The 25490-nt window shown below is 39.6% G+C and overlaps 1 protein-coding gene across 1 annotated transcript in view; it reads left to right on the top strand.

The window, feature by feature from the left end:
• Window positions 1–23988, top strand: part of enpp1 (ectonucleotide pyrophosphatase/phosphodiesterase 1) — a 37494-nt gene extending 13506 nt beyond the window's left edge. The window contains exons 7-23 of the mRNA XM_080881787.1: window positions 839–948; window positions 1055–1120; window positions 1216–1288; window positions 2668–2776; window positions 5542–5673; window positions 5789–5820; window positions 5955–6082; window positions 6790–6859; window positions 8650–8737; window positions 9903–10087; window positions 11620–11659; window positions 11744–11904; window positions 13748–13883; window positions 15516–15584; window positions 18535–18667; window positions 21956–22100; window positions 22235–23988. Of these exons, the coding sequence (XP_080737913.1) occupies window positions 839–948; window positions 1055–1120; window positions 1216–1288; window positions 2668–2776; window positions 5542–5673; window positions 5789–5820; window positions 5955–6082; window positions 6790–6859; window positions 8650–8737; window positions 9903–10087; window positions 11620–11659; window positions 11744–11904; window positions 13748–13883; window positions 15516–15584; window positions 18535–18667; window positions 21956–22100; window positions 22235–22387 (1830 nt within the window). The 3' untranslated portion in view covers window positions 22388–23988. The remainder of the gene's footprint in view (window positions 1–838; window positions 949–1054; window positions 1121–1215; window positions 1289–2667; window positions 2777–5541; window positions 5674–5788; window positions 5821–5954; window positions 6083–6789; window positions 6860–8649; window positions 8738–9902; window positions 10088–11619; window positions 11660–11743; window positions 11905–13747; window positions 13884–15515; window positions 15585–18534; window positions 18668–21955; window positions 22101–22234) is intronic.
• The last annotated feature ends 1502 nt before the right edge of the window (window positions 23989–25490 follow it).

Here is a 25490-nt window from a genome sequence, read left to right as displayed (position 1 = left end):
GCTAATAACAAATCCTTTTAAGGAAATTTAGGTTCTGTTGAATATGGCCACAAAAATGTAGCTCTCGGGAATACTGTTTATTTCACACATCTGAGAATCCCAGTTAGACAGTGTTGTTCATAGTCCTGCAAAAGTCAGCGCACTAGTCATGTGTTAGAAATAGAAATACTGTGTTCATCACAATGTAATTTGCTTTCTATGAACGACACAAGTCAGTCAGCAAGTTTGATTGTTGAGAATCAGTTCTCCCTGTAAGGAGTTTCTTGATTATAATTATGGATTGAGCTCGTAATAAGTGACAGCTTGTGAGGGCTGCGTGTGGTGCTTGTTTAGATGCTTTGTGGTTTTCATTTAAATGAGAGGCCTCTTAAATCTCATTTCTCAAGTGTGTGACAAAGTGCTCTTCTTGAAATTACACAATTCAGCTGCAATATGGCTTTTCAGGAGGGAAGAAGAGATGGATGACCCCTGTCAAGCAATTTAGTCTATAGGAATGAATTCTTTCATAATGACTTTTGAACCAATACAGCTAAGTGCATCAGCCAAATGTTTAGGAGACAGCTGCATAACTAATACATCTACCTGCAGATCGAATGGGTATTCATTTAGAATAAAATCCTACTCTTAGGTTGCCTTCTGACTTGACAGGGCTGTGAGGGATTACGCTTTTAGCTTGATGTACTAAACACTGGTGCCGCAATGTACTGAAAATTAATTATCCAATTTTCTACTGCAACTCACTCAGAATAGAGTCTAGATGGCACTCTTTTCTCCTCCTCGTTTCTATTAATTTCATACATTTTTTCATTTCTCTATCTCACCTAACTTCTCTCGTCAGGTCTGGCTCACGGCCATCTATCAGAAGCTGAAATCAGCAACTTTCTTCTGGCCAGGCTCTGATGTAGCCATCAATGGCACCCTCCCAAGTTTTTACAAGATGTATGACAAGTAAGAGCAATGCCATGCAAGCTTCTGATTCAATGCCAATGAAGTGTAAAATGTAGCTCAATGCAGTGCTGTATCGATGCTTTCATAAATTACATTTGTCCCACAGGTCTGTTGCATTTGAGAAGAGAGTGTCAACACTGCTTGACTGGCTCAATTTACCTGAGGGAGAAAGGTTCATGTTCATCTTTATGATAACAAAGATGATGTTGTAAGTTCCCATAAGGAAACTCTCTATATCACTCGTAACTGTTGGCTTTCTGTCTTTAGACCTGACTTCTACACTTTATACCTGGATGAACCTGATTCAACAGGACATTACTATGGGCCAGAAAGTACGCAGGTGAGTTATTTGCCTGTATTAATAAGCCGGTTATTGATTACCTAAAAGAATAACTAGGTAAAAGAAGGGAACATCATTAGAGGAAAGCTCTGTATGGAAAATTTGTGTGCTGACAGTGTTCGTCAGCTGACTGAGCATGCCTTACAATCACAGGTTCACTCAGTTGTGTAATGTATGCCTGGGGTTTCAGTTAATATGCTCCTGCTAGTGTAAATTGGTCCTGGTGAGCGGCAAATTAAGCACAAAATGAAGAAGAAAAATGTGTTTAACTGCTTTAACTAGGATAAACACATTTTAGGATTAGGATTCAACTTTATGGTCATTACACATGTATAAATGCAGGATAAGAAAATACAGTTTGCATCTAAGTGCAAGAGTAGTAAGTGCAATAAGAGCAATTATATACAGATAAGCAGAGGGCTACTAAATGTATGGATATACTGATATATACAGATAAGGGTAGTATAAATGGTGGAATAGTTATGAACAGACTATGTACAGAGAGACCAAATATACAGATGAACTACAGACAAATGTACTGTTGTATACAGATATACAGATGATCTGTATAGCATACAGATGCTGTATATTGCTATACAGACGGGCAGATATACAGATGAACAAATATACAGATTTTACCACATTGTATCCATGAAATCCGGCCAAGCTCAGGATTAGGGCACCAACTGAAAACTGTTCCTCAACTGAGGGAACTCGACGCTGATGTGAACAATGGATTGTTTGGTAGGACATCTGCACTAAAGGGAGTTTGTCCATAACAAACTGTTTGAGCAGAAGGGTGTTAGTGAGTGTGCTGATTGCATTTGGTTTTGTTTTTTTTGGAACTGTATGTCTTGTCTTGTTCAACAGTTTAAAGAGAAGCTAAGTTGCTAGCTGACCAACCACCTGATTCTGGCATCTGTCCTGAATGACTCCTTGATGCCTTTTAAGTGTGGTGTTTTTGGAACGTAGGCCCTTGGGATAAAATCAGGATGCTGTGAAGTGATTATGAGTCTCTCAGCTGAATTAAAACCTTTTTAGCAGCTCTCTGGTGAGATGGAAGTGGTGGTTGGTGAAAGGGAGGTCTACTCAGCTCTGCTTACTGCGGCCTGCACAACGAAGGACCTGTAATGCTGTTTTTCTATTTTCATTTATTTATAGTTATTTTATTCCACTGAAAGTATTAAGTCCAACCTCTTCAAATAGTCAAGATCGTCTCTTATGGTAACAAATCTGTTAGTTCATTTTGCTGGGTAAATATTTATCTAAAGCACATTGTTGATAGGGCGTTTGAATGGCAAAAGCACAGTGATTCTCAGTGTTGTTGTTCCAGTCGTGGTAACATTTTAACTCTGTTAGAACTTCTGTTATTCATTTAGATCGTTCCGGCCTTGCAAAGGGTGGACAGGATTCTGGGCATGCTGATGGATGGCCTAAAAGCAAAAAACCTGCACAATTGTGTCAACATAATAGTCGCATCTGACCACGGTGAGATAAATATCAACTCTCCACAGCTGGGATACAGTTTACATGGGATGACTGAGACCGAAAATTACCAGTTTAAACTGAAATACACTTTAAAAGAAAAGAAGCATTGTCTTATGAAAGCTAGCAGGTGGCTTAATTTCTGATGGAAATACTGAAAACGACTGATTCACTGAAGTGTTAACTAAAATACAAATGGACATATTTTGAGCATTTTTGAGGAACTGAGCAGTATTGCAAATGGAATTCAAAATAGCCAGGCTTTCTTTCCATTCGCTCACATAAAGGGGCATTCCACATGCTTCTTATTCCAGTTAGTGACGTCCTCAGCTGATGATGATAACATGGAGACCGAAATATAGCAGAAATGGAACACTTCTGCAATTTGACAAGCAATTAATCCTGCAAGAAATCATAAATCTTAGGATTTGAAACACAAAATAGTCAAACATTTTGATTCCAGTTAATTATTTTATCACTGAGAGCATCCTCGGTGTTCCTGTTCATTTCTAAGATGAATGAGGCACATTAGAGCTCTGAAACCTTAAACTGGATACCTTAAAACATTAAATGTTACTGTTACACACCCTAATAAGGAGACTTGGAAATTGTTTTAATTTGTTGGCAGTTCAAAGTGAAATTATTTTGAGTCTTGATGTCAGTTTGTCAGTTAGTGTACCTGCTGTCGGTAAGAATGGAGACCGCTGCCACTGAAGAACTGAATAAAGAAGTCATGTGCATGTTAACTAAGTAAAATGTTCTCAGTATTAGAGAAAGAGGTTTCTTTGGATGGCTGGAGACCAGATGTTTAGCCCTGTAATTACTAGAGATGGACCGATCCGATATTACGTATCGGTATCGGTCCGATACTGACCTAAATTACTGGATCGGATATCGGAGAAAAATAAAAAATGTAATCCGATCCATTAAATATCACGAAAGCACCTCACAAAACTTGCAACACACCGTAACTCACCTCAGAACGTTAGCAGTCGGAGCAGTATGCGTCACGTGATAGAGCGGCTGTGGCATGCGGGACCTGTCGGTGGTCTGGATAGCATTTGGAGCTTCGCTAGCAACCTGGCATTTCATCTCCGACAAAGTTATCCCCGAGAGAAGTAAAGCACGTGTGTAAGTCCATCTCTGAATGTTTGTAAAGCATTCCCACGTTAAGCTTAACGAGCGACTGCCTCTCGCTCTCCGGCTGCTACTTCAATCATGAAACTGCTTAAATGATCAGCTGATCGGCTTTTCTGTCGCGAGTCTGTCTCTCTTGTTTGTTTTTGGTCCACTTTGCACCAGAAAGAGGAAACCAGCGGCTGAACAACAGCAGGACGTTTAAGCTTGATAAGCTGTTGTTACAATTTATTTAATATCACTTTCTACTCCAGGATCTTTTTCTACGTAGCTGACGGCTGGTAACTGTGCAGGGGCGGATCTAGCAAAGTTTAGCCAGGGGGGCCGATAGGGCATTAACTGGGAAAAGGGGGCACAAAGACATACTTTTCTTTCTTATTCTCATTTAAAATGTCGAGCCTTTAATAAATAATTATCTGACACCCAAAGTTTTAATTTGATCTAAAATGAATAGAAGTCAATTACTGTATATAGTAACTATTAAGTCTAATATATATACCCTAGTAAGCTATAGTACTTTTTACTTTGGGAAGGTACCATCTGTGCAGTCTGCAATTTTGTTGAAGAAAGATGTTGAATCTATTTAATATTTCTTGAAAAAGAATTGATTTCTGTGCATTTTTTTTTCACACTGCATCAAATTAAGGTTGATTACGTCGATTAAGCATCATGAGGTGGAGCGTGAGGGGTGGTTCCCTATTTTTTATTTATTTATTTTTGTTGTTGCTGGGAGTTGGAACCCTATTAGTTAGGTTGCTTAATATTTACGCTAAGTACTCTTTAAAATACCAGAATAGGGAGGATGGTGTAGGTCTAAGTTTATTAGATTGATCAGTATTGCTGAACTATGAAATATTTTTTTTGTATACAGGTATAACAGAATAGCTTTAGTGTAGTTGTTGTTTTAAACTTGAGTATGAACTTGCAGACTTGCAAAATGCAGCAAGATATTTTAAAAAACAGTTTTGTTGATTAAAAAACACTATATCGGATTCATATCGGTATCGGCAGATATCCAAATTTATGATATCGGTATCGGTATCGGACATAAAAAAGTGGTATCGTGCCATCTCTTGTAATTACACACTCAAGATCAGTGTGTTGGAGTGGATGTGGCTCAGGGCGATGCCCAGATATCCTCATCTAAGACATTACTTCCAAGAGAAGAAGTACATTTTCTAAAATCCATGAACAGATTTTGTTCTTCATTAAAGGTTTAGCTTCATATCATTTACAAGAGAAGATGTTAATTTTAACTTTAGTATTTGGTAGTCCCTAGCTTGGCAAGGCAAGAAACAAGCAATTAGCTGGAGTGCTCATGTCACACCCAAAGACATTGCCAACACATGTTACACTGTCATTTTGAATGTCACGTCCTGCATGCAATGCAAACTTAAGCTCTGTGAATCCCTAGAAATGAATGGAAAGTACGCTACAAATCTTCCCCTTTTATTGAGGAAAGCTTTAAACTTTGTATTTCAGAGGAATTACAAACTTTTGTAGCTTTTATACAACATTAAACAGTTCTTAAACATTATAAGGTTTTGTTTAAGAACTTCTTCTGGTGCCTTTCTCTGTGTCATTTGTTGCCCTGCTGAAGACAACCTAGTGAAATGACTTCTTTTCAACAGGCATGGAGAGTGCTTCATGTGAAAGGGCATCATATGTGTCAGATTTCCAGAAAGACACCTCTGGTTTCACTGTAATCCAAGGCCCAGCTGCTCGCATCAGACCAAGTCGCCTCCCACAGGATTACTCTTCCTGTGAGTTCCTGTTTAAAAACACCAGAATTCCCCTGTTCCCAGATTTATATCATTACTCTGTGCCACTTTGTAGGAGATTAGCATGCCTTACTTGGTACTGTGTTTCTTTTTTCAGTTGACTATGAGGGCCTGGTGAAGAACTTGTCGGTATGCGAAATATTCCAGATCGGACTCTTGTATTCATAAGAAGAATGAAAGATTATCTGCTTGCTTGGAAAGTCAAACAGTCCCATTCTCTCTCTGTTGTGTGTTGATTCCCCTTGTCTGTGTCCATTTTGAAGTGCAGGACCGTTGACCAGCCAATGAGGCCGTACCTCAAAGAAAACCTTCCCAAAAGAATGCACTTCGCTAAAAACATCCGCATAGAGAGGGGTCACCTCTACATGAAGTCAGGCTGGCAAGCAGCACTGTAAGTAAACAATTAGTGATACTCTCTTTAATTTTTAATGTGTTAGTTCATCAGGTCGGGCTGCATGAAAACTTTTTATTAGTCCTATTAAAGGCTTAGTTTAGTGCTAAATTCTAACCTAATTAAGTTAACATTTTTGTTTACAGGCATGTAATTTGTGCATTTTGGTTTAACAACTTAACTTAAACAACAAACTGTATGTAAAATTAAATCATAGAAATCTCATGGCCGTGTAAACCTCCTGTCGTAAAGCAACACGTCATGCTGACCTGCATCTAGATCATTCTGCTGTCGATGAGTCTGAGAATACAAGCATATATGTTAAGCTGTAACTACAACGTTCATGTCTCTACTAAACATCTCTGGACTACCTTTGTGTATATTCGCTTACATGCAGCCTCAATATGTAGGTGTGATGTTTTGACTCATATTATTATTATTATATTGTTTTATAAAACAGAATGTTTTTTATTGTTTCCCTTTTTAGCTTAGCAGAGCTGTTTTTTAAGAAACAAGCTGACATATATTATATATCTTTATTTTTATTTTTTGCTGATGCTTCCTTGAATGTAATTTGTGCAATCATCCAAAAATGTTGGCAGACACAATATACAGTTACACCTAAAAGGGAAGTATGTTTAGTGACTTCCAGAGTTTATTTTGTTCTGTGTTTTTTCCCTCAGATAAATTTTATTTTCTCTCCTCAGTAAAGGCAGCGATATCAAGTATTGCACTGGCGGATTCCACGGCTCTGATAACCTCTTCACCAACATGCAGGTCAGGGGAATTTAATTTAAAGGTGTGTGTGTGTGTGTGTGTGTGTGTGTGTGTGTGTGTGTGTGTGTGTGTGTGTGTGTGTGTGTGTGTGTGTGTGTGTGTGTGTGTGTGTGTGTGTGTGTGTGTGTGTGTGTGTGTGAGATACACGTTTTGTCTGTGATAGATCAGTGTTAACAGCACCAGTCAGATCATTTTGTACGATCACTTTGCCACAATACCCAGAAAGAGTTGTGTCAGAGATGTCCTTGTAACAGTGGGTTTTCCCATTTTAATCATCGCATAATACCTCACACATATCTTACAATGTTTTGACACACATGTTTGGATAATCAAGTCGTGCTATGAGTTTGCAATTGTAGAAAAAGAAACTATCTTGTTATATTCTGCTGTTTGCTCAAAAATATTAGATTTGTTCTGGATTTCTTTTTTAAGTAATGTTCGAGCTTTGGTGACTACATATACTGATCACAGCTAAGAATTAGTCCAACATGATCTTTATACTGTAGTTTGTTTATGGAAATAAAAAAATAGGATATATTATTTTAATCAGTGAGCTTTAAATATGCATATAGACGGATTTTTGAACAGAAGGCAGGTTTAAAGCACTGTCATCTTTGAAGATGGACCATTCAGCTTGCTATGTGTGCTCGCTTCAAAGCTTGTACATCTGGAAAAGCACCATCAGTCCTGAAAGTTATATACAGGTTTTAGACCAACATCTGCTCTCATTCCCATGACATCTTTTTCAAGGAAGGGCTTCTATATTTCAGAAAGATGGTTTTGAATTACATACCACAGCTATTACAGAATAAAGCACGATGTAATGTCTTAATAGATGAGCTTTAAAAAAAACTCTTGGTGCTAAACTGATCTGCCTGTAGTCCAGAACTTCACCGGTTAAAAAAAACTTGGGCACATCGTGAGACAAATATACGACAAAGAAGAATCGCGACTGTTGAGCAGCTAGAATCCTATATCAGTCAAGAAATGGACAATGTTTTTCTCCCCAAAGTCCAACAGCTGGTGTCCTCAGTTTCCAGATGTTTATGAACTGTTGTTAAAAGAAGAGCAGATGCTACACAGCGGTAAACACGGCCCTGCCCTAGCATGTTTTCTCACAGATTTTGGAATTAGGCTTGTACTTGTAGTGAAACAAATCTAAAGGAAACATATGCATTAGGTATGTCTAGACCCGGACCTAAGTACCGTAATTACATTTTGTGTGGATTTCTCTCCACCTACACAATCAACTTTTGACTGAGTTTGTTTTAATTGAGAAAGGTGTTTCTGTCTGCCACCTTAATGTCAGTCTTTATGGTATTTTTGTCTATGCTTCCGGCCGTGGTTTACACTGGAATTTGACTCAGTATAATTAGCTTACAAGACTGCAGACCGATCTAAAAAAAGGGTCGAGAAAAGTCAACTTTTGTGTAAGCGGTTGCCAGCCTGCCTGCACACAGCTAGGGAAAGTTGCAAACTGCCCTTGAAATAGATCACAGGCAAATATCTGTGAATCCATCCAAGGCTTTCCTAGAATTGAAGCCCTTCACTTCTGAGGTTACGTAAGGTCATTTTACTGTTTTAGTTCCTTTCAAATATTTATGCGTTATCTAATTAAAGTGTTCAGTGATTTCTTTTTGTTGTACAAAAACAATTTAAAGGTTTTAAGTTGATAAACTGTCAAACTGTAGATCATATAGTTCAATATACGCACTTGTTTATTTTACAGGTTGAAGAGAAATTAATGAAAGTCTTACCTGGTTTTTTGTTTGTTTGCTTGTCTCCATCAGGCAATCTTCATTGGCTACGGTCCAGCATTTAAACACAGCACAGTTGTGCCAACTTTTGAGAACATTGAATTATATAACCTCATGTGTGGTAAGTTATATTGTTCCTTCACACTGCTCACTGCACATTCTTCTCCTGTCCTGCAACGAAGCCTAATATTTTTTCTTTATCGTTTCTTTTTCGTTAGACATATTCGCTCATTGACTTTCATGCTGAGAGCTAAATGAGAACATCTATTTTACTCTTGTACCCTGAAGTTTTGTTAGCCCTTTGAGGTTGCCAGGCGAGCTGAGGAGACTACAAGAATTACCGATCAAAGCCGAGAACTAGTCCACCTCACAAACCTTCTAAATTGATGCCATAGTCTTAAACTGCAGGAGATATAATGTTTCAATCAGTGAGCTCTAAACATGCTCATAGGCTGACTTTCTGTCTAAGGTAAGCATGCTGCAGCTACGTATTTAGCAGATAAATGTGACACTAGCAGCAATGGCTTGAGCTCGGGGCATTTGCTGAACGTGTAACTATTTCTGCAGTGACATAATTAGTTTCCATCGCTTCATCATATGAATCATGTCCACAAGACACAGTCAAGTCAGCAAGTCTACAAGAAGTCATCTGATTTCATTTTTATTACTTTGCCTAACATAGTTTACTAACCCCATAATTCATCAAATTGCTAAAAACAGCTGCTTATTTTTAAAAGATAAGTTAACACACTTGAGAAGAGGAAGCAGGTATGCTTCGTCTGCACTGAGTTTTAGGTCTGTGTTTTACTTCCAAAATAAAGAAGTGTTAGAAAAAGGAAACCATATCTACCAGACTGAAGACAAGATAGAGTAACCCGGATATTTCAGTACTCTAAGTCAGAATCAAACTGAACACACAACCATACGGTGTATGCCGGCTACAGTAGTGGCTCTTTAGGTCAAAATAGAATAGGTGTGTGTTCATCTTCCATTAATTCAGGCAGTATCAATTTTAAAAAAGTAGAATTTAGGCAGATTTACTCTTTGCTGGTGTATTTTTTTAACATACATAATAAACTGACTATTAAGGCTCACTCTCTTTGAAACAAAGCAAATTTGTATAAGTCGCTGAACTCTTATAATTGTACTGTGTGATAACTTTGGTAAAGATTTGTTGTTCTTGAAACCATGACTCTTCTTTTAATTTCAAATACACTGACATGTTGTCTTATTTGATGTGTCCTATTCATTCATTTAATTAATCATTTTCTTCTCTTATCAAACAGATCTTCTTGGCATTCGTCCTTCTCCAAACAACGGGACCCACGGTAGTCTGAACCACCTCCTGAAGCACCCCGTCCATAATCCAGTTCTCCCAGCACAGCTCTCCCACGACATCCTCTGTAACTCTAATGTGCTCTTCCCCTCTGACAACCTGCAGTGCACTTGTGAATCCCAAACCACAGAAATGGTATGTGCTAACCAGATTTATTTTTGGCCTCTGGATGCAAATGTCAAGAATGAAATATATTTACAACTAGAGTGAAATGTTGTGAATTTTTTAAAGCCATTTATGGGACCCACTGAATGTTTTCTAATAGGTTTAAAGACCCTAAGATTATTGTCAACCTACTAGATGGATGGGCACAAAATTTTCTTTGACTAGACAGCTATGGACCAGTGCCTGGCCAACATTTAAATTAGTCTAGAACTTATTTTTATATGAAATATTCTTTCTGTCAGTAAACTCCCATTAAACTATACAAAGATCTGCCAAACATCTATGTTTTTAAAGGATTTTATTGCTAATGCTAGCATTAGGTTTTAGCTTAAAGCAACATATATACCCACTGCATATTTGTCTGAGTGTCACAAATGTGTATTACACAGTTATACATGACAACTAAGCTCCACAAATGTGCACATTAAGTTGTGTCTCAAATGCAAGTTTATTTATGGGCACATTAATAAAATACAAGAGCTTTCTGTATATATAAAACTATTAGAGGCGTTCTCTTTTTACAGATCGTAGTTGCGTGCAGTTACATGCATATGCATTGGTTAGATTTGAGACTCTTCTCTGTTTTTTCAGCTGATGAGTGCTTTGTGGTGGTAGATAACTGGGACATGTGGGCCTTTTGCTAGAGTCATAATTTCAAAGAGTTTTGTAAATAAACAGAACAGCTCATCACTCCTACATCACAAGATCATGTAACACACATTCAGGCTTATTTTGGGACTAGTTTCTATCCACAGTGGCATTGCTGTGGACTTTTAGGTGGTTATATTTGGTGCTTCACTTAATCATTCTTTGTGTGCACAGCGAAAAATGAGAATTCTCCAGGAGAGAACACAGCAGAGCTCGGGGATCTGACTATAACTGCATTTGCATGTTCTGAAGCTAACATATGATGTTGTTTGGTGTGTTTAACCCCTATTCTTTCATCTTTGACTGTGCTAAATGAAGTCTTGTGTTTGGATTATATTGCTGTATAACAGCTTTTAGAGCAATAGAATTGTTTTAAACCTGCTTGCAGAAAAATTGAAAAAAGCTGGATTGAAGGTCATCAGAGAAATAAAAAGTATCTAGCCCTCCTAATACTAGACTTTTCCAGCAATGGACAAACTATTTTCCAGTGTATTGATTGGTGTGTAGATGTTGGCTGGAAAACCCAGAGTTAGCCTTGAATTTACTTCACTAAGCCCCATATCATGATCAATAATACAGGCCTCTGGTGTACGCCGGATTTATGGTTTTTGATTCGTAGTTAGTGGCAGTGGTTACTACTTGGTCTCTTCTGATGAAGTTCATTAACACATAGTGAAGTGCATGGAGTAATAGAAGTACTACTATCCTACTCTCAAACTAGAGAAGCTGGGATATGTACAAAAAATGAGCTTTAAAAAATGCATTGACATCAGAGCTTTATATACTGAATACGTGGTTAAATTGTGTTAGCTATTTCTAACACAATCATGCTAACAAGATGAATTTCTTTTCAGGTGGAACAAATGAACGGAAATCTCTTGGCATTGAGCTCAAGTGAGAATCATTTCACTTTTCTTTGCACATGTGGTGGTTTTAGAGATGCTTCTGTCTGATACACATTACACATCTTCTCTTCAGGTGAGAAATCCAGCTTGCGTCGCCTCCACGAACCTTTTGGCATCCCTCGAGTCATCCAATCAGGTGCCACATTTTGTCTGCTGCACCACTTAAACTACCTCAGCGGATACAGCAAAGACCGGCTCATGCCCCTCTGGGTATCCTATACCATTCAGCCTCTGGTGAGTCCGCTGGCTGGAGCTTTTATCTCTAAACATAGCCTGTAGAGTTGAGTCGTTCCGGCTATATTTCTTCTGTGGTTATGGTTTGGCAGCAGATTGCACAGAGCTGTTTAGTATCTGAATTTCTTTTCTGAGCAGCTGTTACTCATCTTCTCTGCTCATGTTGGTTCAAGTCTCTCTTGTCTTTGTCACTATGTGGTTGAGCTCTTGTGTAAATTATGACCTCAAGCAGAGTGATGCATTCCCGGGAGACTTGAGACTATTACTGTACTGTCTGAATCATGGTGCAAGAGAGGAAGTAGCCATTGAAGCTCTATCTAAACAATAGAAGTAAAACAGAGAATCTTATTGTACCATCTGTATTTTTTCCCTCATACTGCAGATTGTTTGTGACTGAGCACTATTATCTTCATCACACTTGTAAACCCACACAGAACTTCAGTTTGCAGCTTGTCAAAGCTGAGCATTTCCATGAAAAGCTAGTTTTGAGCTAGTTTGCCTATTATAAAAAAAAAAGGACAATGTGACTAAGATATCATCCAAGATGTTTCCTGGACAGAGTCGTAATGTTTAGTATTTTATGACAAAGAGGAATAATAGTAAAAAAGTAAAGGGTAAAAAAAAAATGGTTTTACATGCAATTAAATATTAATTTGCTGTTCATTTATTATAGATACTTACACAAGTTCACATCTGTGGCCCTGGCCTCTAGCTTAATGCAAGATCTCATTTAAAATTCCTTTCATCTGCCTCTTGGGGGGAAAAAAACCCTTTTTCCACAAGTATATTGTATATGTTGTAACCCACGAGCTGTTCATACAGGCGCTGACACTATGTGTTACTTTAATCTCAGTAAAGAGTAAAACTATGGCTCCACTGTAAAATTTACCAGTGAAAAACTGCAGATTTCTTTTAACAATTTCCCGACACCATCGTCTGTCTAAAACATCTCCACAGTTTAGTTCTTTTTGGCACTTTGATTTGATTGACTTATTGCCCGTTTTATGTCTAATAATTCTTACATCTTAGATGGGCTGCCTTCTTAAGAAAATAGAAAATCTTTTCATTGTACTCGTGCTGATTTGTCTTTGGGGCGAGGCCAAACCGCTTTGGGGGATTGCCCAGACTTTTTGTATGCGGTTTAAAAACACAAAAGTGCATCTTTATGTAGACATGGTGTAAACGGTATGTGATTCAAAGCGGGGCAGCACGGTGGAGCAGTGGTTAGCGCTGTTGCCTTACAGCAAGAAGGTGCCGAGTTTGTGTGGAGTTTGCATGATCTCCCATGCTTGGTGGGTTCTCTCCGGGTGTTCCAGCTTCCTCGCACAGTCCAAAGACATGCAGATGTGAGTGCCAATGGTTTACTGTCTCTCTGGCAACCTGTCCAGAGTGAATCGTGTCATCACCTGCGACACTGAATTGAAAAGGTGGAAGAGGATGGATATTTTAAAGCTGCTCTTTTTTCTGGGAAATGGAAATACCCAAAAATGTCTTTCTTTCATTGTTTCTATTTAGCACTCTATTCTTTGAAATTATATAAATGTTTTGCATAGCTGGTTCCAAAATGATATAACCCTTGGTGCTACCAAGAATTTAAGAGGAAACAAATGTGTCTTTTTTTCCCCTCTGTGACAGAGGATGGAAGTGATTTATTGGTTTGGGGGTTTTTTTGGGAGCTGTGCGCACAGAATCAGAGCAATGCCCTTGCTGACCTATACACACATGGAGAGCAAAAACCAAGCCAAACCATCTTACACAACACTCGCGTTTTAGTCTGGACTCCCACTTATACTGTCAACACTGACTGATCCTCGCTCTCTCTACCTCTTACTCTCTCTCTCAGACCAGAGTGCAACCTCTGAGCCCAGAGTTGGAGGCGTGTGTCCGTGCTGACGTACGCATCCCAGCAAACAACAGCCAGCAGTGTCTGCGCTACAAAGACAACTCTGATCTTGCCTATGGCCTGCTGCATCCCCCCAGTGAGTGTTTGTGTTTGTGAACCTGCATGTGTGTGGTATTGAGGGAGACAGTTCATCCCTCTCAGCCTGTGTTGAAGTCAGGTCGAGATGTTTCAGAGCACATTTTCACGTACAGAGCAAACATATGCTTCACAGCTGCGTGAGAGAAAAGCATCCACTTCCTCTTGAGTGACACTCTGCGGATTGAATGTTTATTTATCTGTTTCTGTATATCTGTCTTTTGGATGTTCAGAGACAAGAATACACAAAGTTTGTGGTAGATTTTCCAGGGTTAACAGAAAAAGCTGGCCAACATGAAACCTTTGATCTGCCTCTGGTTCTGGTAGAAAGTGAGCACAGCGATAGCAGTGATAGCAGATTAATTAATCAATTAATTTCTCTTGAGTGAATTAATGTAGCAACTTTTTAATGTGAACAACTTTCACTTTTTCTGGAGGTAAGATGCAGTCATTAGCACTGTCGCCTCACCACAGTTCAGACCTCCTGGTCCTCCAGTTTTCCACTACAGTCTAAAGACCTGCTCATTAGGCTAATTGGTGGTTCTAAATTGGCTGTATGTTTGTCAGTGTGTGGTTGTCTCGCTTTCTGCATTAGCACTGTAACAGGCTGGTAACCATTCAGGGTGCTATTGCCTTTTGCAGCTCCTACATGACCCTTCGTGGTGTGTTTAAGTGTTTGGAATGTGGAATCAATGTGGATGTTAGAAAGGTGACGTGTAGTATTTTACTGATCAGTGCTTAAACAAGTCTTAAACACAATCTGTTTTAGCTCTGTTGTAATCTGGGCAAACCAATACCAGTACAAACAAGAGCACACAAGAGGGTACAGCTCCCCCCAAAGGGCAAGGGCTATACCAAAACTTTGATGTTTTATGATGTTCTTCTTACATGCTGAGTGATCAGTCTGTTTTTTTGCTTCTTGGTTTTTTGTATTTTGTTGTTTTTCACGAGGAGGGGTGGGACCTTTCAACTATGACTTTGCAGCATTACAAACCAAAATTGTGTATTTTATTATCTGTAGCCATATGATTGGAGCAGAATTGTCTGAAACCTTGAGATTTTAAGAAATATTAGTGGAAAATTTGAAAAGTTTTAAGAAATTTTCCAAGCTCAACTTTGACCTTGAATGCTAACAATGAAGGTCAAGGTCGAACGCTTAGCCAGCCTAGCTAATCCTTTCCCCCAGGCCTACTTTGTAGGTGGGCTGGAGCCTATCATAGCTGCCATGGTACACCCTGAACAGGTCACCAGTCTGTCGCAGGGCTAAAATCCTACAATTAACCAAATACCAACTTTCATTGCCATGTGTCTGAGTCAGCGATCCTGGAAGCTCCTGCCGACTTTTACGCCAGCTTTCCAAGCATGAGAAAAAACAATTTCCGATTCTTCTGACACCACATCAATGTGATTATTAAAATTAAAATAAGTCACAGGAGATGTAATAAAGAAGCCCTAAATCTGCCTGCATTCAACTCCACTAATTTGTAAATGTTTTTCTCAGCCAGTAAATCGCTATGCTTTAGTTTCACAGTAGACGCATCAGTCTTCACAACATGTAATCTAAGTTTTAATCCATAGCCAAATTCCATGCCCAGCAAATTCAGTTTGTCCTAACCTCTCATTTCCTCTATAGATCTGAGTGCCAATGTTTCAGACTCTCTAATCACGAGCAACATGGCACCGATGTTCCCTGCATTTAAAGGTGAGTCAGTTGCTTATTTGTTTCTAACTTTCCAGCTGCACCCAGACCGGTAAAAAGACCAGCAGTGATTCACAAGTTCAACATTTCTTAAAAGATCTGTCACAACTGAATGAGTCGGCTTAACAGCTCTCTGGATCTTTGAGACAGGCTCGATTTTGTTAAATGGGTCAAGCACTCAAGTTTTCAGACAGCAGGTATTGCGGTTTGCCAGTTTCCATTGCTTCAAATTATCCTGAGTTGCTTGAAAGCTGACAGCAAGCTATACTTTATCCCATCCCAAGTCCAGAGATCTAACTGATGTAATTATGTGGGACTTCTCCGCCCTAATTTACTTGAGCTTGTTCTGTAAAACGCAATCGAAGGTTTAGTTAGTGGAACAGTTCCAGGGTTAGTTTCCCTGCTTGCATGCTGTGTGTTTCCCTTACAGCAGGATTCAGCAGAAAGTCAGTATGTTTGTAAAGTGACTCACCACACTGTGCTCCACAAAGGAGCGCATGTAGGTTCTTCAGTCAAGGATCTGTGCAGGTTTGCTCTCATATGTCTTTGAAGGTTCTCAGTCATCCAGGTCATCGTAGTCAAAGGAGCTTGCAAAGAAAAGCGTCTGGACTTCTTTAAGTTGCTTGAAGACGTTTCACCTCTCATCCGAGAAGCTTCTTCAGTTCTAAGGACAAATGGTGGAGAGTCCCAGATATAACCTAGTGGGAGCAGTGCTTGCTGCTTTTCATACTTCATCCTTTATGTAGAGATGACTTAAATGGGCTGGATTACATGATTATGAAGCCTGAACTTGCTCTCAGTGTACTTTACAGCATTACAAAATCATCTGTCATATGTGAAAGAATATGTACCTCCATGGTGGTCTGGTAATTTCACTCTGTGGTTAGTTAGCCAACCCAGAACTGTTGAAACCTGTAGATTGTGCTGGGTGATTAAGATATTGCAGAACTGAGTTTTATCCTGACAACAAGCTGCAGAATGTTTATCAGCTGGGAGATGCTGCCCCCTGGTGGCTTTGCATGAGTGAGAAGGGAGGAAAACACGAAGGAAGACCAGACAAACACTTTAGCATAGGGTTGCCAACCGTCCCTTAAAAAACGGAATCGTCCCGTATTTAGAAACAAAAGTACACGTCCCGTATTGAGCTAATAAGGGACGCACTTTGTCCCGTAATACAGTGAGAATCAAACGTAGTCTATAAATGTTTATGGAATTAACACTTTGTTTGAAAACATAATTCCCAGCCCCTCTCCTGCTTTGTGACCAATGAGCTGACAGCACACTTATGACAATTCGAGTATGACAATTCAGATTACCGCTCATCTCATTGGTCGAGGAAAGGTCGCTTACGGAGAAAATACCGGAAGACAACAGATGACCAAAACAAGAAGCATGGCCAACAGTGAAACAAACGCCGACACTGCGGTGCAAGTCTCGGATGACAGTAAACCTAAAGCTGGGCAGACACTGTGCGATTTTTTTCAGTCACGTTATTCAGCTCCTGCTCAAACTGCACGATTGACTCGCAGGGGTTAGAAGTTCATAGGTCACGATGTACTCTCACACTATACGGCCCGATGCTCTGATGCGACCTGAGTGCTCACACTGTGCCTCCATAAAATTAAGGTTATAGCAGAAAATCTGTCGCTCTCTCTCTCTGTCTTTCACTCACACAGACACACCACCACCATCAACTTTGCTAAATTGCTAATGAAAAACATTGATCAGGCAGCTGTGATTGAGCAGCAGTGTAAATCCAGCTATTTTCACGGTTGTTGTGGTCGTGATAATTTTGTGATGCCACATGGAAAAGGCTCGGATGAGCTTTCCAAAGTTCTACAAGTTGTGCCTCCATCGCTTGTGTCCAGATCACACGCTGCACAGCCGTGCTGCGCCGTCTTTTTCACCGACGTTTACGTGTTTGCGCGTGAGCAGTGTGAGCGGCTGCGGTGACACACTCACGAGCGATTGATGATCGGGAGCTGGTCGTGAGGTGTTAATCACTTCTCGTTACCCCACATATACTACACGACGCACGATGAAGGCCAAAATCGGTCCGATCACTCAAAAATCGTCTCAAAATGGGCCAAAAATCGCACAGTGTGAGCCCAGCATTAGAGCAGCAATGTTTGTTCCCGTCAGAGAAAGGGAAGAATGGGAAAAGGAAAACACCTGGCTGGAAAAAGGTAATATGGGCATGTGCAGTGAATATCAGCGCTATGTGGCCAGAAGTGTGATAATATAACTTATTTTGTGTAATAAACAACTGCAAGGATAGATGATTACAACAAATTGATGACTAATACATAAAAGTAATACAAAGATGAATAATGATGATGAGTTATGATGCGTAATCATGGCAACAAGCGGGTTTTCAAACGGGAGCAGCTGATTAGCATTAGAAAAGCTGAAAAGCTGATTAGCATTAGAAAAGCTGAAATAATACCTCAACTGAAGCCTATTGTACTAAATAGAACTATTGTTCTATTGCTTTCTATTATTTTAAGTTAAGCAGGACAGAGTTCTTTTAAAGAAAGATTTACTTATATTCTCAAAAGTTAAGCATGACAGGCTTCTGTTTAAGAAGGAGACCTGTTTTATTGTGTTAATGTTGTCATTTTGAGCTAAAAATAAATGGCTAAATGATCATTTGTTTCACATGTGTTCATATCACAAAGAATAGAATATGCATCTACTTAAATCAACTTCAAGTCAAATGGTTAAAAAAAGAATTTCACACACAAAAAAAGAGCTAGAAAATTCACCACACTGGGAAGGGTGAAGACAACTGGGTCGCCCGGCCCTGGCCACGAGGTGTCCCTTATTTATTTTTCAGGGAGTTGGCAACCCTACTTTAGCATGTGTTGCATGCAGGGGAAAAAAGCAAAATAAAGTGATGTTTCTGTACAACACAGTGGAGCACTTAAAGCTTTTTTTGTGTGTATTTTCCCAGCCGTTTGGACGCATTTCCATGACGTCTTCCTCCCAAAATATTCACAGCAGCTGAACGGAGTCAACGTCATGAGCGGGCCAATATTCGATAAAGACTATGATGGACACGTCGATGAATTAAAAAAGATATCAGGGTAAGACAGAAGCAAAATAACATTTACTGTTGCTACACTGTGCAGTTCAGTCATTTGGTTGTCAGAAGCTGCATATTTTTATGTTGACAGTTTAATGGTCTGATTAAATTCAGCCTTTTTCATTTATTGTGCTTTACAACTGCTTATTAGGTGTTATTAAAAAAAGACTTAAGTGGTGACTCACTTTTAAGAGTCTCCATTTGGCCTTGACGTAAATCCAATGAAGAAAGATTTCCAAAGAAAACTGCAACTTCAGTTTCGTTTTGAAGTTAGTTCTTAAGAAAGTAACTGTGTTGCAAAAATGCTTATGTAGACATTTTCATTTATTCCTCTAGCAGACACAGCAGGTCTGAAGCAAATCAAGAAGGATTTCTAATAGTGAGAACATTAGTACAATATTCATCTTCACACATGAACAACAATTTTGATTTTTGTATTTCCTGAGTGAGGTGCATGTGAGCAATGTGTTACAAATCCATATTCTAATGAGGGCACACACATAAAGTGTGTTATGTTATTTAACTGTGGATGCTTCTGGACACAGTTTGCACTTTACCATCATGTTCTTGTCCTTCTGCATAATAAAAATTAAATTAATCACCACTAATCAGAAGTTGGAGAGCCCACTATTTATTTTTACTTCACCCTCCAAGCAATTTAGGTCAGGTTCAGGTAGCTGACGTGCAGGAAAAGGACACCTTTGGTTTGTTTTTGGCCTTTTTTTCCTATTTCTGTTTTGTTTTTTTCTACTTTTTTCACCAGTCATGCAGACATATGAAGAACAAGCAAGCAAACAAAGCAGAAAAATGTAATTTGATTACAGATTAATTGCAGATTAGTGCTCTACTTTAGAATGAGTTACACCCAACACCACTAATTAGTCATTTTCCAGCTTCCTACTAAAAAATGGTCATTCTGTTTTCTGCCTGAGGCAGCTCCCTCTCCCAAACCAAACTGAGTCTCACTGTTGTGTCCTCAAACTGAGAACATTCACCAGACATTTAATGTTTATATGGATCCACACAGCAAAAGTATTAACAAATAATTAAATAAAATGTCAGAAAGCCATCGTAAGATAAACCGGTACTCAGATAAAATCTAAGAAACACAGCACATAGTTCATGTGTAAAACTGACTATCAGTGTCCAGGCAGCTGAGCACACTCAATTAGATGAGATCTGATGGGGAATTCTAAAGTGATGCAATACCTGTGCTGCTGTAGACATTAATTTCCAGGGTTTACAAACTACATTCAGGCTTTATCCAGACTAAATTTTTGATGTTAAAATGCAATGTATTACATAAACATCCCTGGTAGTTTTGGTAGAACATTTGCACATGGCTTAACTCAAGCTCTGCCCTTCCTGCCTCCTGTCCAAAGGAAGGCCAAACAAAATACCCTAGCTTATATGTCCATTGGAACGCATCTGAAAATGAAGATTGCATGACTGTTTGTGTACACCAGGAATGCCTCCTGCATGTAATGGTGCATTAGCTGTTAGCATTGAACACAATGTCAGTAATCCCTCTGAGCTGTTATTTAATGGTAAACTAATCAGGTATCCTTTTTCTTCTGCAGAAGGGTTTGTGATAAGAGAATGATAATTTCGGAGGAGGACATGTAGTGACTGATAAGCAAACGTGGGTTTCAAACGTCTCCAGTTTTTTCTCTTCCAAACTAAGAAATAGTTGTAGAGTTTCAGAAAATGAAGAAACAGTGTAGACTCTTAAAAGTTGTGTTTTTTATATATATAACAAAATATGTATATGCATTGTGTTGGCCATATGCTTAAGTTACTGAATTTTTATAATATATTTTATCTGTATGTCTCAGTATATGCATATTATACCTAATGTGCCTAAAGGCTGACGCGCTCATTTTGCACATTAGCTTAGTGCACTGGTTCAATACACCCCACCCTCACTCCACCCAACCCCCCAGTGATGTTAATTTAAGTGCATAAATGAACTCATTGCATCGTTTTTGTTTGAATTAAAGAATTGATGCAGCCTTCACATGCACAATTGTCCAAAAACTCAAAAGACCTTGAGAAAGTGTTTGAGAAACCCATGGGTTACATTGAGGGTTACTCATAGCTCACGCAGTAGCACACATTGCAGCCGAACTAAATTTGGCTATTCCCCTTTAATAGCTCTCGGTTTTTGCTTAAATACTTCATGCTGGCTGGAACATGTGATGTCATATACTCCTATACTCAGATCAAGATTTGGAAACAATGAGAGTTGAATGACGTTTGGTGGGTTGCTTTGTGACTGTTTGTTATACAACATGCAGACAATTCTTAAGAAGTCTTGAGCACTTGAGTTGAAGCCAGTTCATCCAAAAAGGCTTCTTGAGAAAGATTCCTTCAGTTTTCAAATAAAAGGTGAAATGTCCTTCAGAACCTAAAAAGGTCAGAGATGTGAATCTCCCGTTCCACCACATCATAAAGGTGCTTTACTGCATTGAAATCTGATGACTGTGGAGGCCATTTGAGTATAGTGAACTCAAGGTGATGATCAGGAAACCAGTTTGAGTTGATCTGCTGGAAGCAGCCAACAGAAGATAGTACACTGTGATCATAAAGTATGGCTATGGTCTGCAACAATACTCGGGTAGGCTGTGGTGTTTAAACATTGCTCAGTTGCAGCTCGTTTTGCGCAACGCGTAATATACTGACGAATTGTCACGTCCCGAGGCGTTCCATGGGAACGCGAAAGGTGACCTTCCGCATTCCTATGCTACGCGCCGGATTGTGGATGAAACTGAATAGAACGACGCTCCCGCAGTAACACACGTTCCAGCCGTGTATTCCAGCCCTAATCATAACCTTATCCCTAACGTTCACCACCACCTTAATCGTGTTAGATTAAAGTCAAATACACGTACATGTGTAGATTCATTCCAAACGGTTCTCCTATTTCTAATATTTCCGAACTCGTAATATAAGGACGCATTGGGTGGCCGAAAGCATAATATACCAACGATTTGTCACCTAGCGTAAAATGTTATGCTTTGGGAGTGAGAACTTCTGTCAGTTGATACTCAAAGTGTGCCAAAAAATATCCCCTTCATCATTACACCGCCAAGACACTGAACTCTTGAAATGAAGTAAGATGGACCCATCCTTCCATGTTTTTTATGCCAAAATCTATTCAGATGTAAAATGAGAGAAATCGGACTTAAAATACACCCGATGGTTATTTTTTAACCTGAGGCTTTATAACTGAGGTATTCAATTTTTCCATTGCAGCACTTTGATTACGTGTGATCTCTCATCTCTGCAGGAACGAGGCTCCCATCCCGACACATTTCTTTGTGATCCTGACCAGCTGCGGGGATTCGACCTTTGGCCCTCTGAACTGTGCAGGTCCACTCCAGGCCAGGTCCTTCATCATGCCCCACAGGCCCGACCACACAGAGAGCTGCGCTGTGAGTAACACCATTCGTCCCACATGTTTCTGCACTGTCTATTTCAGTCTGCCTCTGTGGAAACCTGCTGTCAGACCCTTCTTAATACTGCATAATTTTAATATACGCCTCCCCCACTTTCTGCTTTTCTTCAGAATGGGACAGACTTGACGTGGGTGGAAGACTGGCTGAAGCTCCACACCGCTCGAGTGCGAGACATCGAGCTCCTTACCGGACTCAGCTTCTACCACGACAGGTTATCAGTGGAAGAGACACTGCGGATGAAGACATTTCTACACACTTATTAAACTCACAGACTTTATCGAGTGAAGCTTTAACTGGCAGAGGAAGCCATATTGGTGTGCAGATGTCTGCCCACATGGACAAACAGTTAACCCAATAACTGTGGGTTTAACAGATGCTTTACTTATAGACTTCCCTCATTTCAGACTGAACTCATTCTTAAGCTCCATCCATTATTTGAAGTGACATTTTTAAAATAAATTTTTATTGATTTTGATTGTGTACAAAAAAAAAAAAAGTAAATAATGAATGGAGCTTAAAGACACCATCACATCTAATAAAATGATTCCAAAGTATTTCCGGGTTCCCATTTCCAGATTGGAAAACTGGAATAAAACTAAAGGGAAAAGAGAGTTTTTATTGATGGAAGAACTGTTTATGTTGAGTGAAGCTTGCCACACATCAGGGGAGCTGTCTGCAGCAGCTGGAAAAACATCTAGCATGAATATGTTTTGCCCTTCTTTTTTGTATGTGTTTCTTTTCTTTTTACACCCATTGGTATTTTTTGTAAAATGAATGAATTATTCAGCTTTTAAATGTGCGCCTATGCTGTATGCTTGGAAGGATTACTGTATGAGACACGTTTGAGCCAGTCTGGGCTCAGACACGTAAAAGCCTTTTCTTTCTCCAACACAGAGAGACATAAAGCAACTGCAAAGAACACTGAAAGCAAAGTTTACATTTAGCAAGGATCCCTGGTGTTTTATACTAAAATAGCTGCTAAATATATCATAGGTCATGTGAACTGTGTAGTGTGCGGTCTTGTGGTTAACACATTCGCATAGTCACAAGCTAGCACCGGTCCCAAGCCCAGATAAAGGGTATCCAGCATAAAATCTTTGCCAAATTCAACACGGTGATCCATCCACCCTGGCGAGGCTTTTATAAGAGAGCAGCCTGATGTACCTTCTTCTAGAAGCAGCAGATGTGAAGCTGTAATAACTGTTGATCACGTGAGGCAGCTGTAACCCTGAACAATCAAGACTTCAGAAAATTGATCTCCTAAAAAAGTCCTTGAAGATCATGAGCGTAACTTACACCTCACGGGGGTAAAGCAAGTCTGGTGAAAGCTGTAATGTTTAAGGATCATTCGAGTAAACTGCTTTTTATTATTATTCTGATGCTCGGTGTTGGTGGTAAACAGAAATTACTGATGTTTTTTCTTCTTCACAGATAAGAAAAATTCAGATCTGGAGAATTATTTAAGATTTTGTTTCTATTCTGTCTTTTTTCGGACTCTTTCTGGTTGTTTTGTGTCTTTCGTTCCATTTTGTAACCTCATTGGAGTGATTTTACATCTCTGTTGTCATTTTGTTCCTCCGCGGCCATTTGGTGACTTTTTCCTGGGAAGATGAATTTTCAGGCAGCCGCTAAACTTCAGCGTTTAGTTGGAGATGAAGAGAAGCTGTTTGAGCTCAGCTCATTAATCCGTCCGTGACTGTGTGCATCTGAATGTGTGGATCAGCAAAATCATTATTCAGTCTTTGATTTTTCATCTTCGCGTACTGCTCGTATATGAAGTCATATAGATTTCATGTATACCAAGCCTTTTCTATTGGTTGCTGCAGTTTTTCACACATGAAAAATTTCATATAAAAAACAAACTTCCACATTGAGCTTGTGACTTGTTTCCTTTTGTTTATGACCTTTTATCAGCCAAGATTCAAGGTGCACAAATCACTTTCGTTTCACACGATTGAATTTACAGCGTCATGTAGAGCGAGGGAAGCAGCAGTTGCTCTTCAAGTCTCCTTCAGGTTGAAGCTGTACATGTACATGTGAAAAGGAAGGAAGTACGTTACCCTATGTGCTTAAAGTCTGCCACTTCCTCAGGCTGACCACTCCGGCAGCGCAAGAAGCCAGAAGGTAAGATCTTGCAGCTTTCAGCTCTGCACCTCGTAAACTCTGAGGTGACCCAATTCTCATGTCAGAAAACCTGAGCCTACTTTCCATTTGAGGTTGTTGCAAGGCTGGTGCAGTTGTCACAATGCTTTTCTCAAGTGTCGGTTGATGGTTTGGCAAGAAGAGGGTACAAGTTGTCTCACTGCATCTTTAGTCATTGAGAAAGAAAAAAAAAATTTTTGTTGTGTAAAATCTTTCTGTGAAGTCCGCCATTCAGTTGTTGAATTGCTGAGCTGGCTGAATAAGGTCTACTGCATGCTCTTCTTATGATGATCAATCTGTATGACTTCAAATGTTTTATTACTTCATCTGGCATTCATATTTTCAAGTGTACCTTGAGTCAGTAGTTTCTTTATTTCAACTCTTTTATGAAAGTTTTCAAATCCGGCTCAAACTGAAGCAGAGGGCACGTCTCTTGCAAAGGAAATGCAGAAAGATGACGCCAGCTTTTCTGAGCTTTTTTTTTTTTTTCAGTTGCTGTGATGAACTGCATGAAGATGATAAGTTTAGTTTAAATATACACGCAGCTCGATAACATGCACATAATTTCCTGGAAAGTATTTTGGGAGTCTGTGTCACCTCACAGCAAGGTTTTGTGACGTGAGTGAGTTTTGTTAGATGGGTCATTTTTAAAAATGTGTACCTGACATAGTTTCTATTGTCAGTCACTGTGGGTTGCAAGCATGAAAAAGCAGCTGTGAGGTTTTTATTTGGAATTCACTTGCTGCAGACGCTTCTGGCTTTAAGGCCAGAGTTTGCATGCTGTCACTGAAGCCTTCCTGGAAGCCCCTCATCTGGGTGGGAAGTGTGTCAGAGACCACGTGACCGCCTTGGGGTTTCTCACGATATGCTATATGTAGGTCTCAATGAAATTAGTCAAGTGCCCTTTTTACTGTCATTGCTGCGGTGGCCTGATACAATCCTCCTCGCTCTCTTCTCGGATGTTAAAGCGCTAACCACTAAACCACGCAAAGCCTGAATCATTATGGCCCCTTTGCATCGTAGAGGCGAGTCTGAGATGAGTGTGCTTGCATTATTGTGATAACGATCATCTGTAAACTGAGCTACTCTTCGAATGAGGAAACTGCTACTAGTAGTTTTTAAGTGTGCAACTTGTTGCCTCGCCTGGTATTTAGAGCTCAAGAGCGGCACAGAGCACGTAAGCAGAGGACAGATAACAGCCGTGCCCCTCTCTGAGCCGTGAGG

This window comes from Rhamphochromis sp. 'chilingali', assembly GCF_963969265.1.
Source record: "Rhamphochromis sp. 'chilingali' genome assembly, chromosome: 5".
NCBI classification, from domain to species: Eukaryota; Metazoa; Chordata; class Actinopteri; order Cichliformes; family Cichlidae; genus Rhamphochromis; species Rhamphochromis sp. 'chilingali'.
Note: the sequence above shows the minus strand (reverse complement) of the source record. Positions and strands in the feature narration are given on the sequence as shown.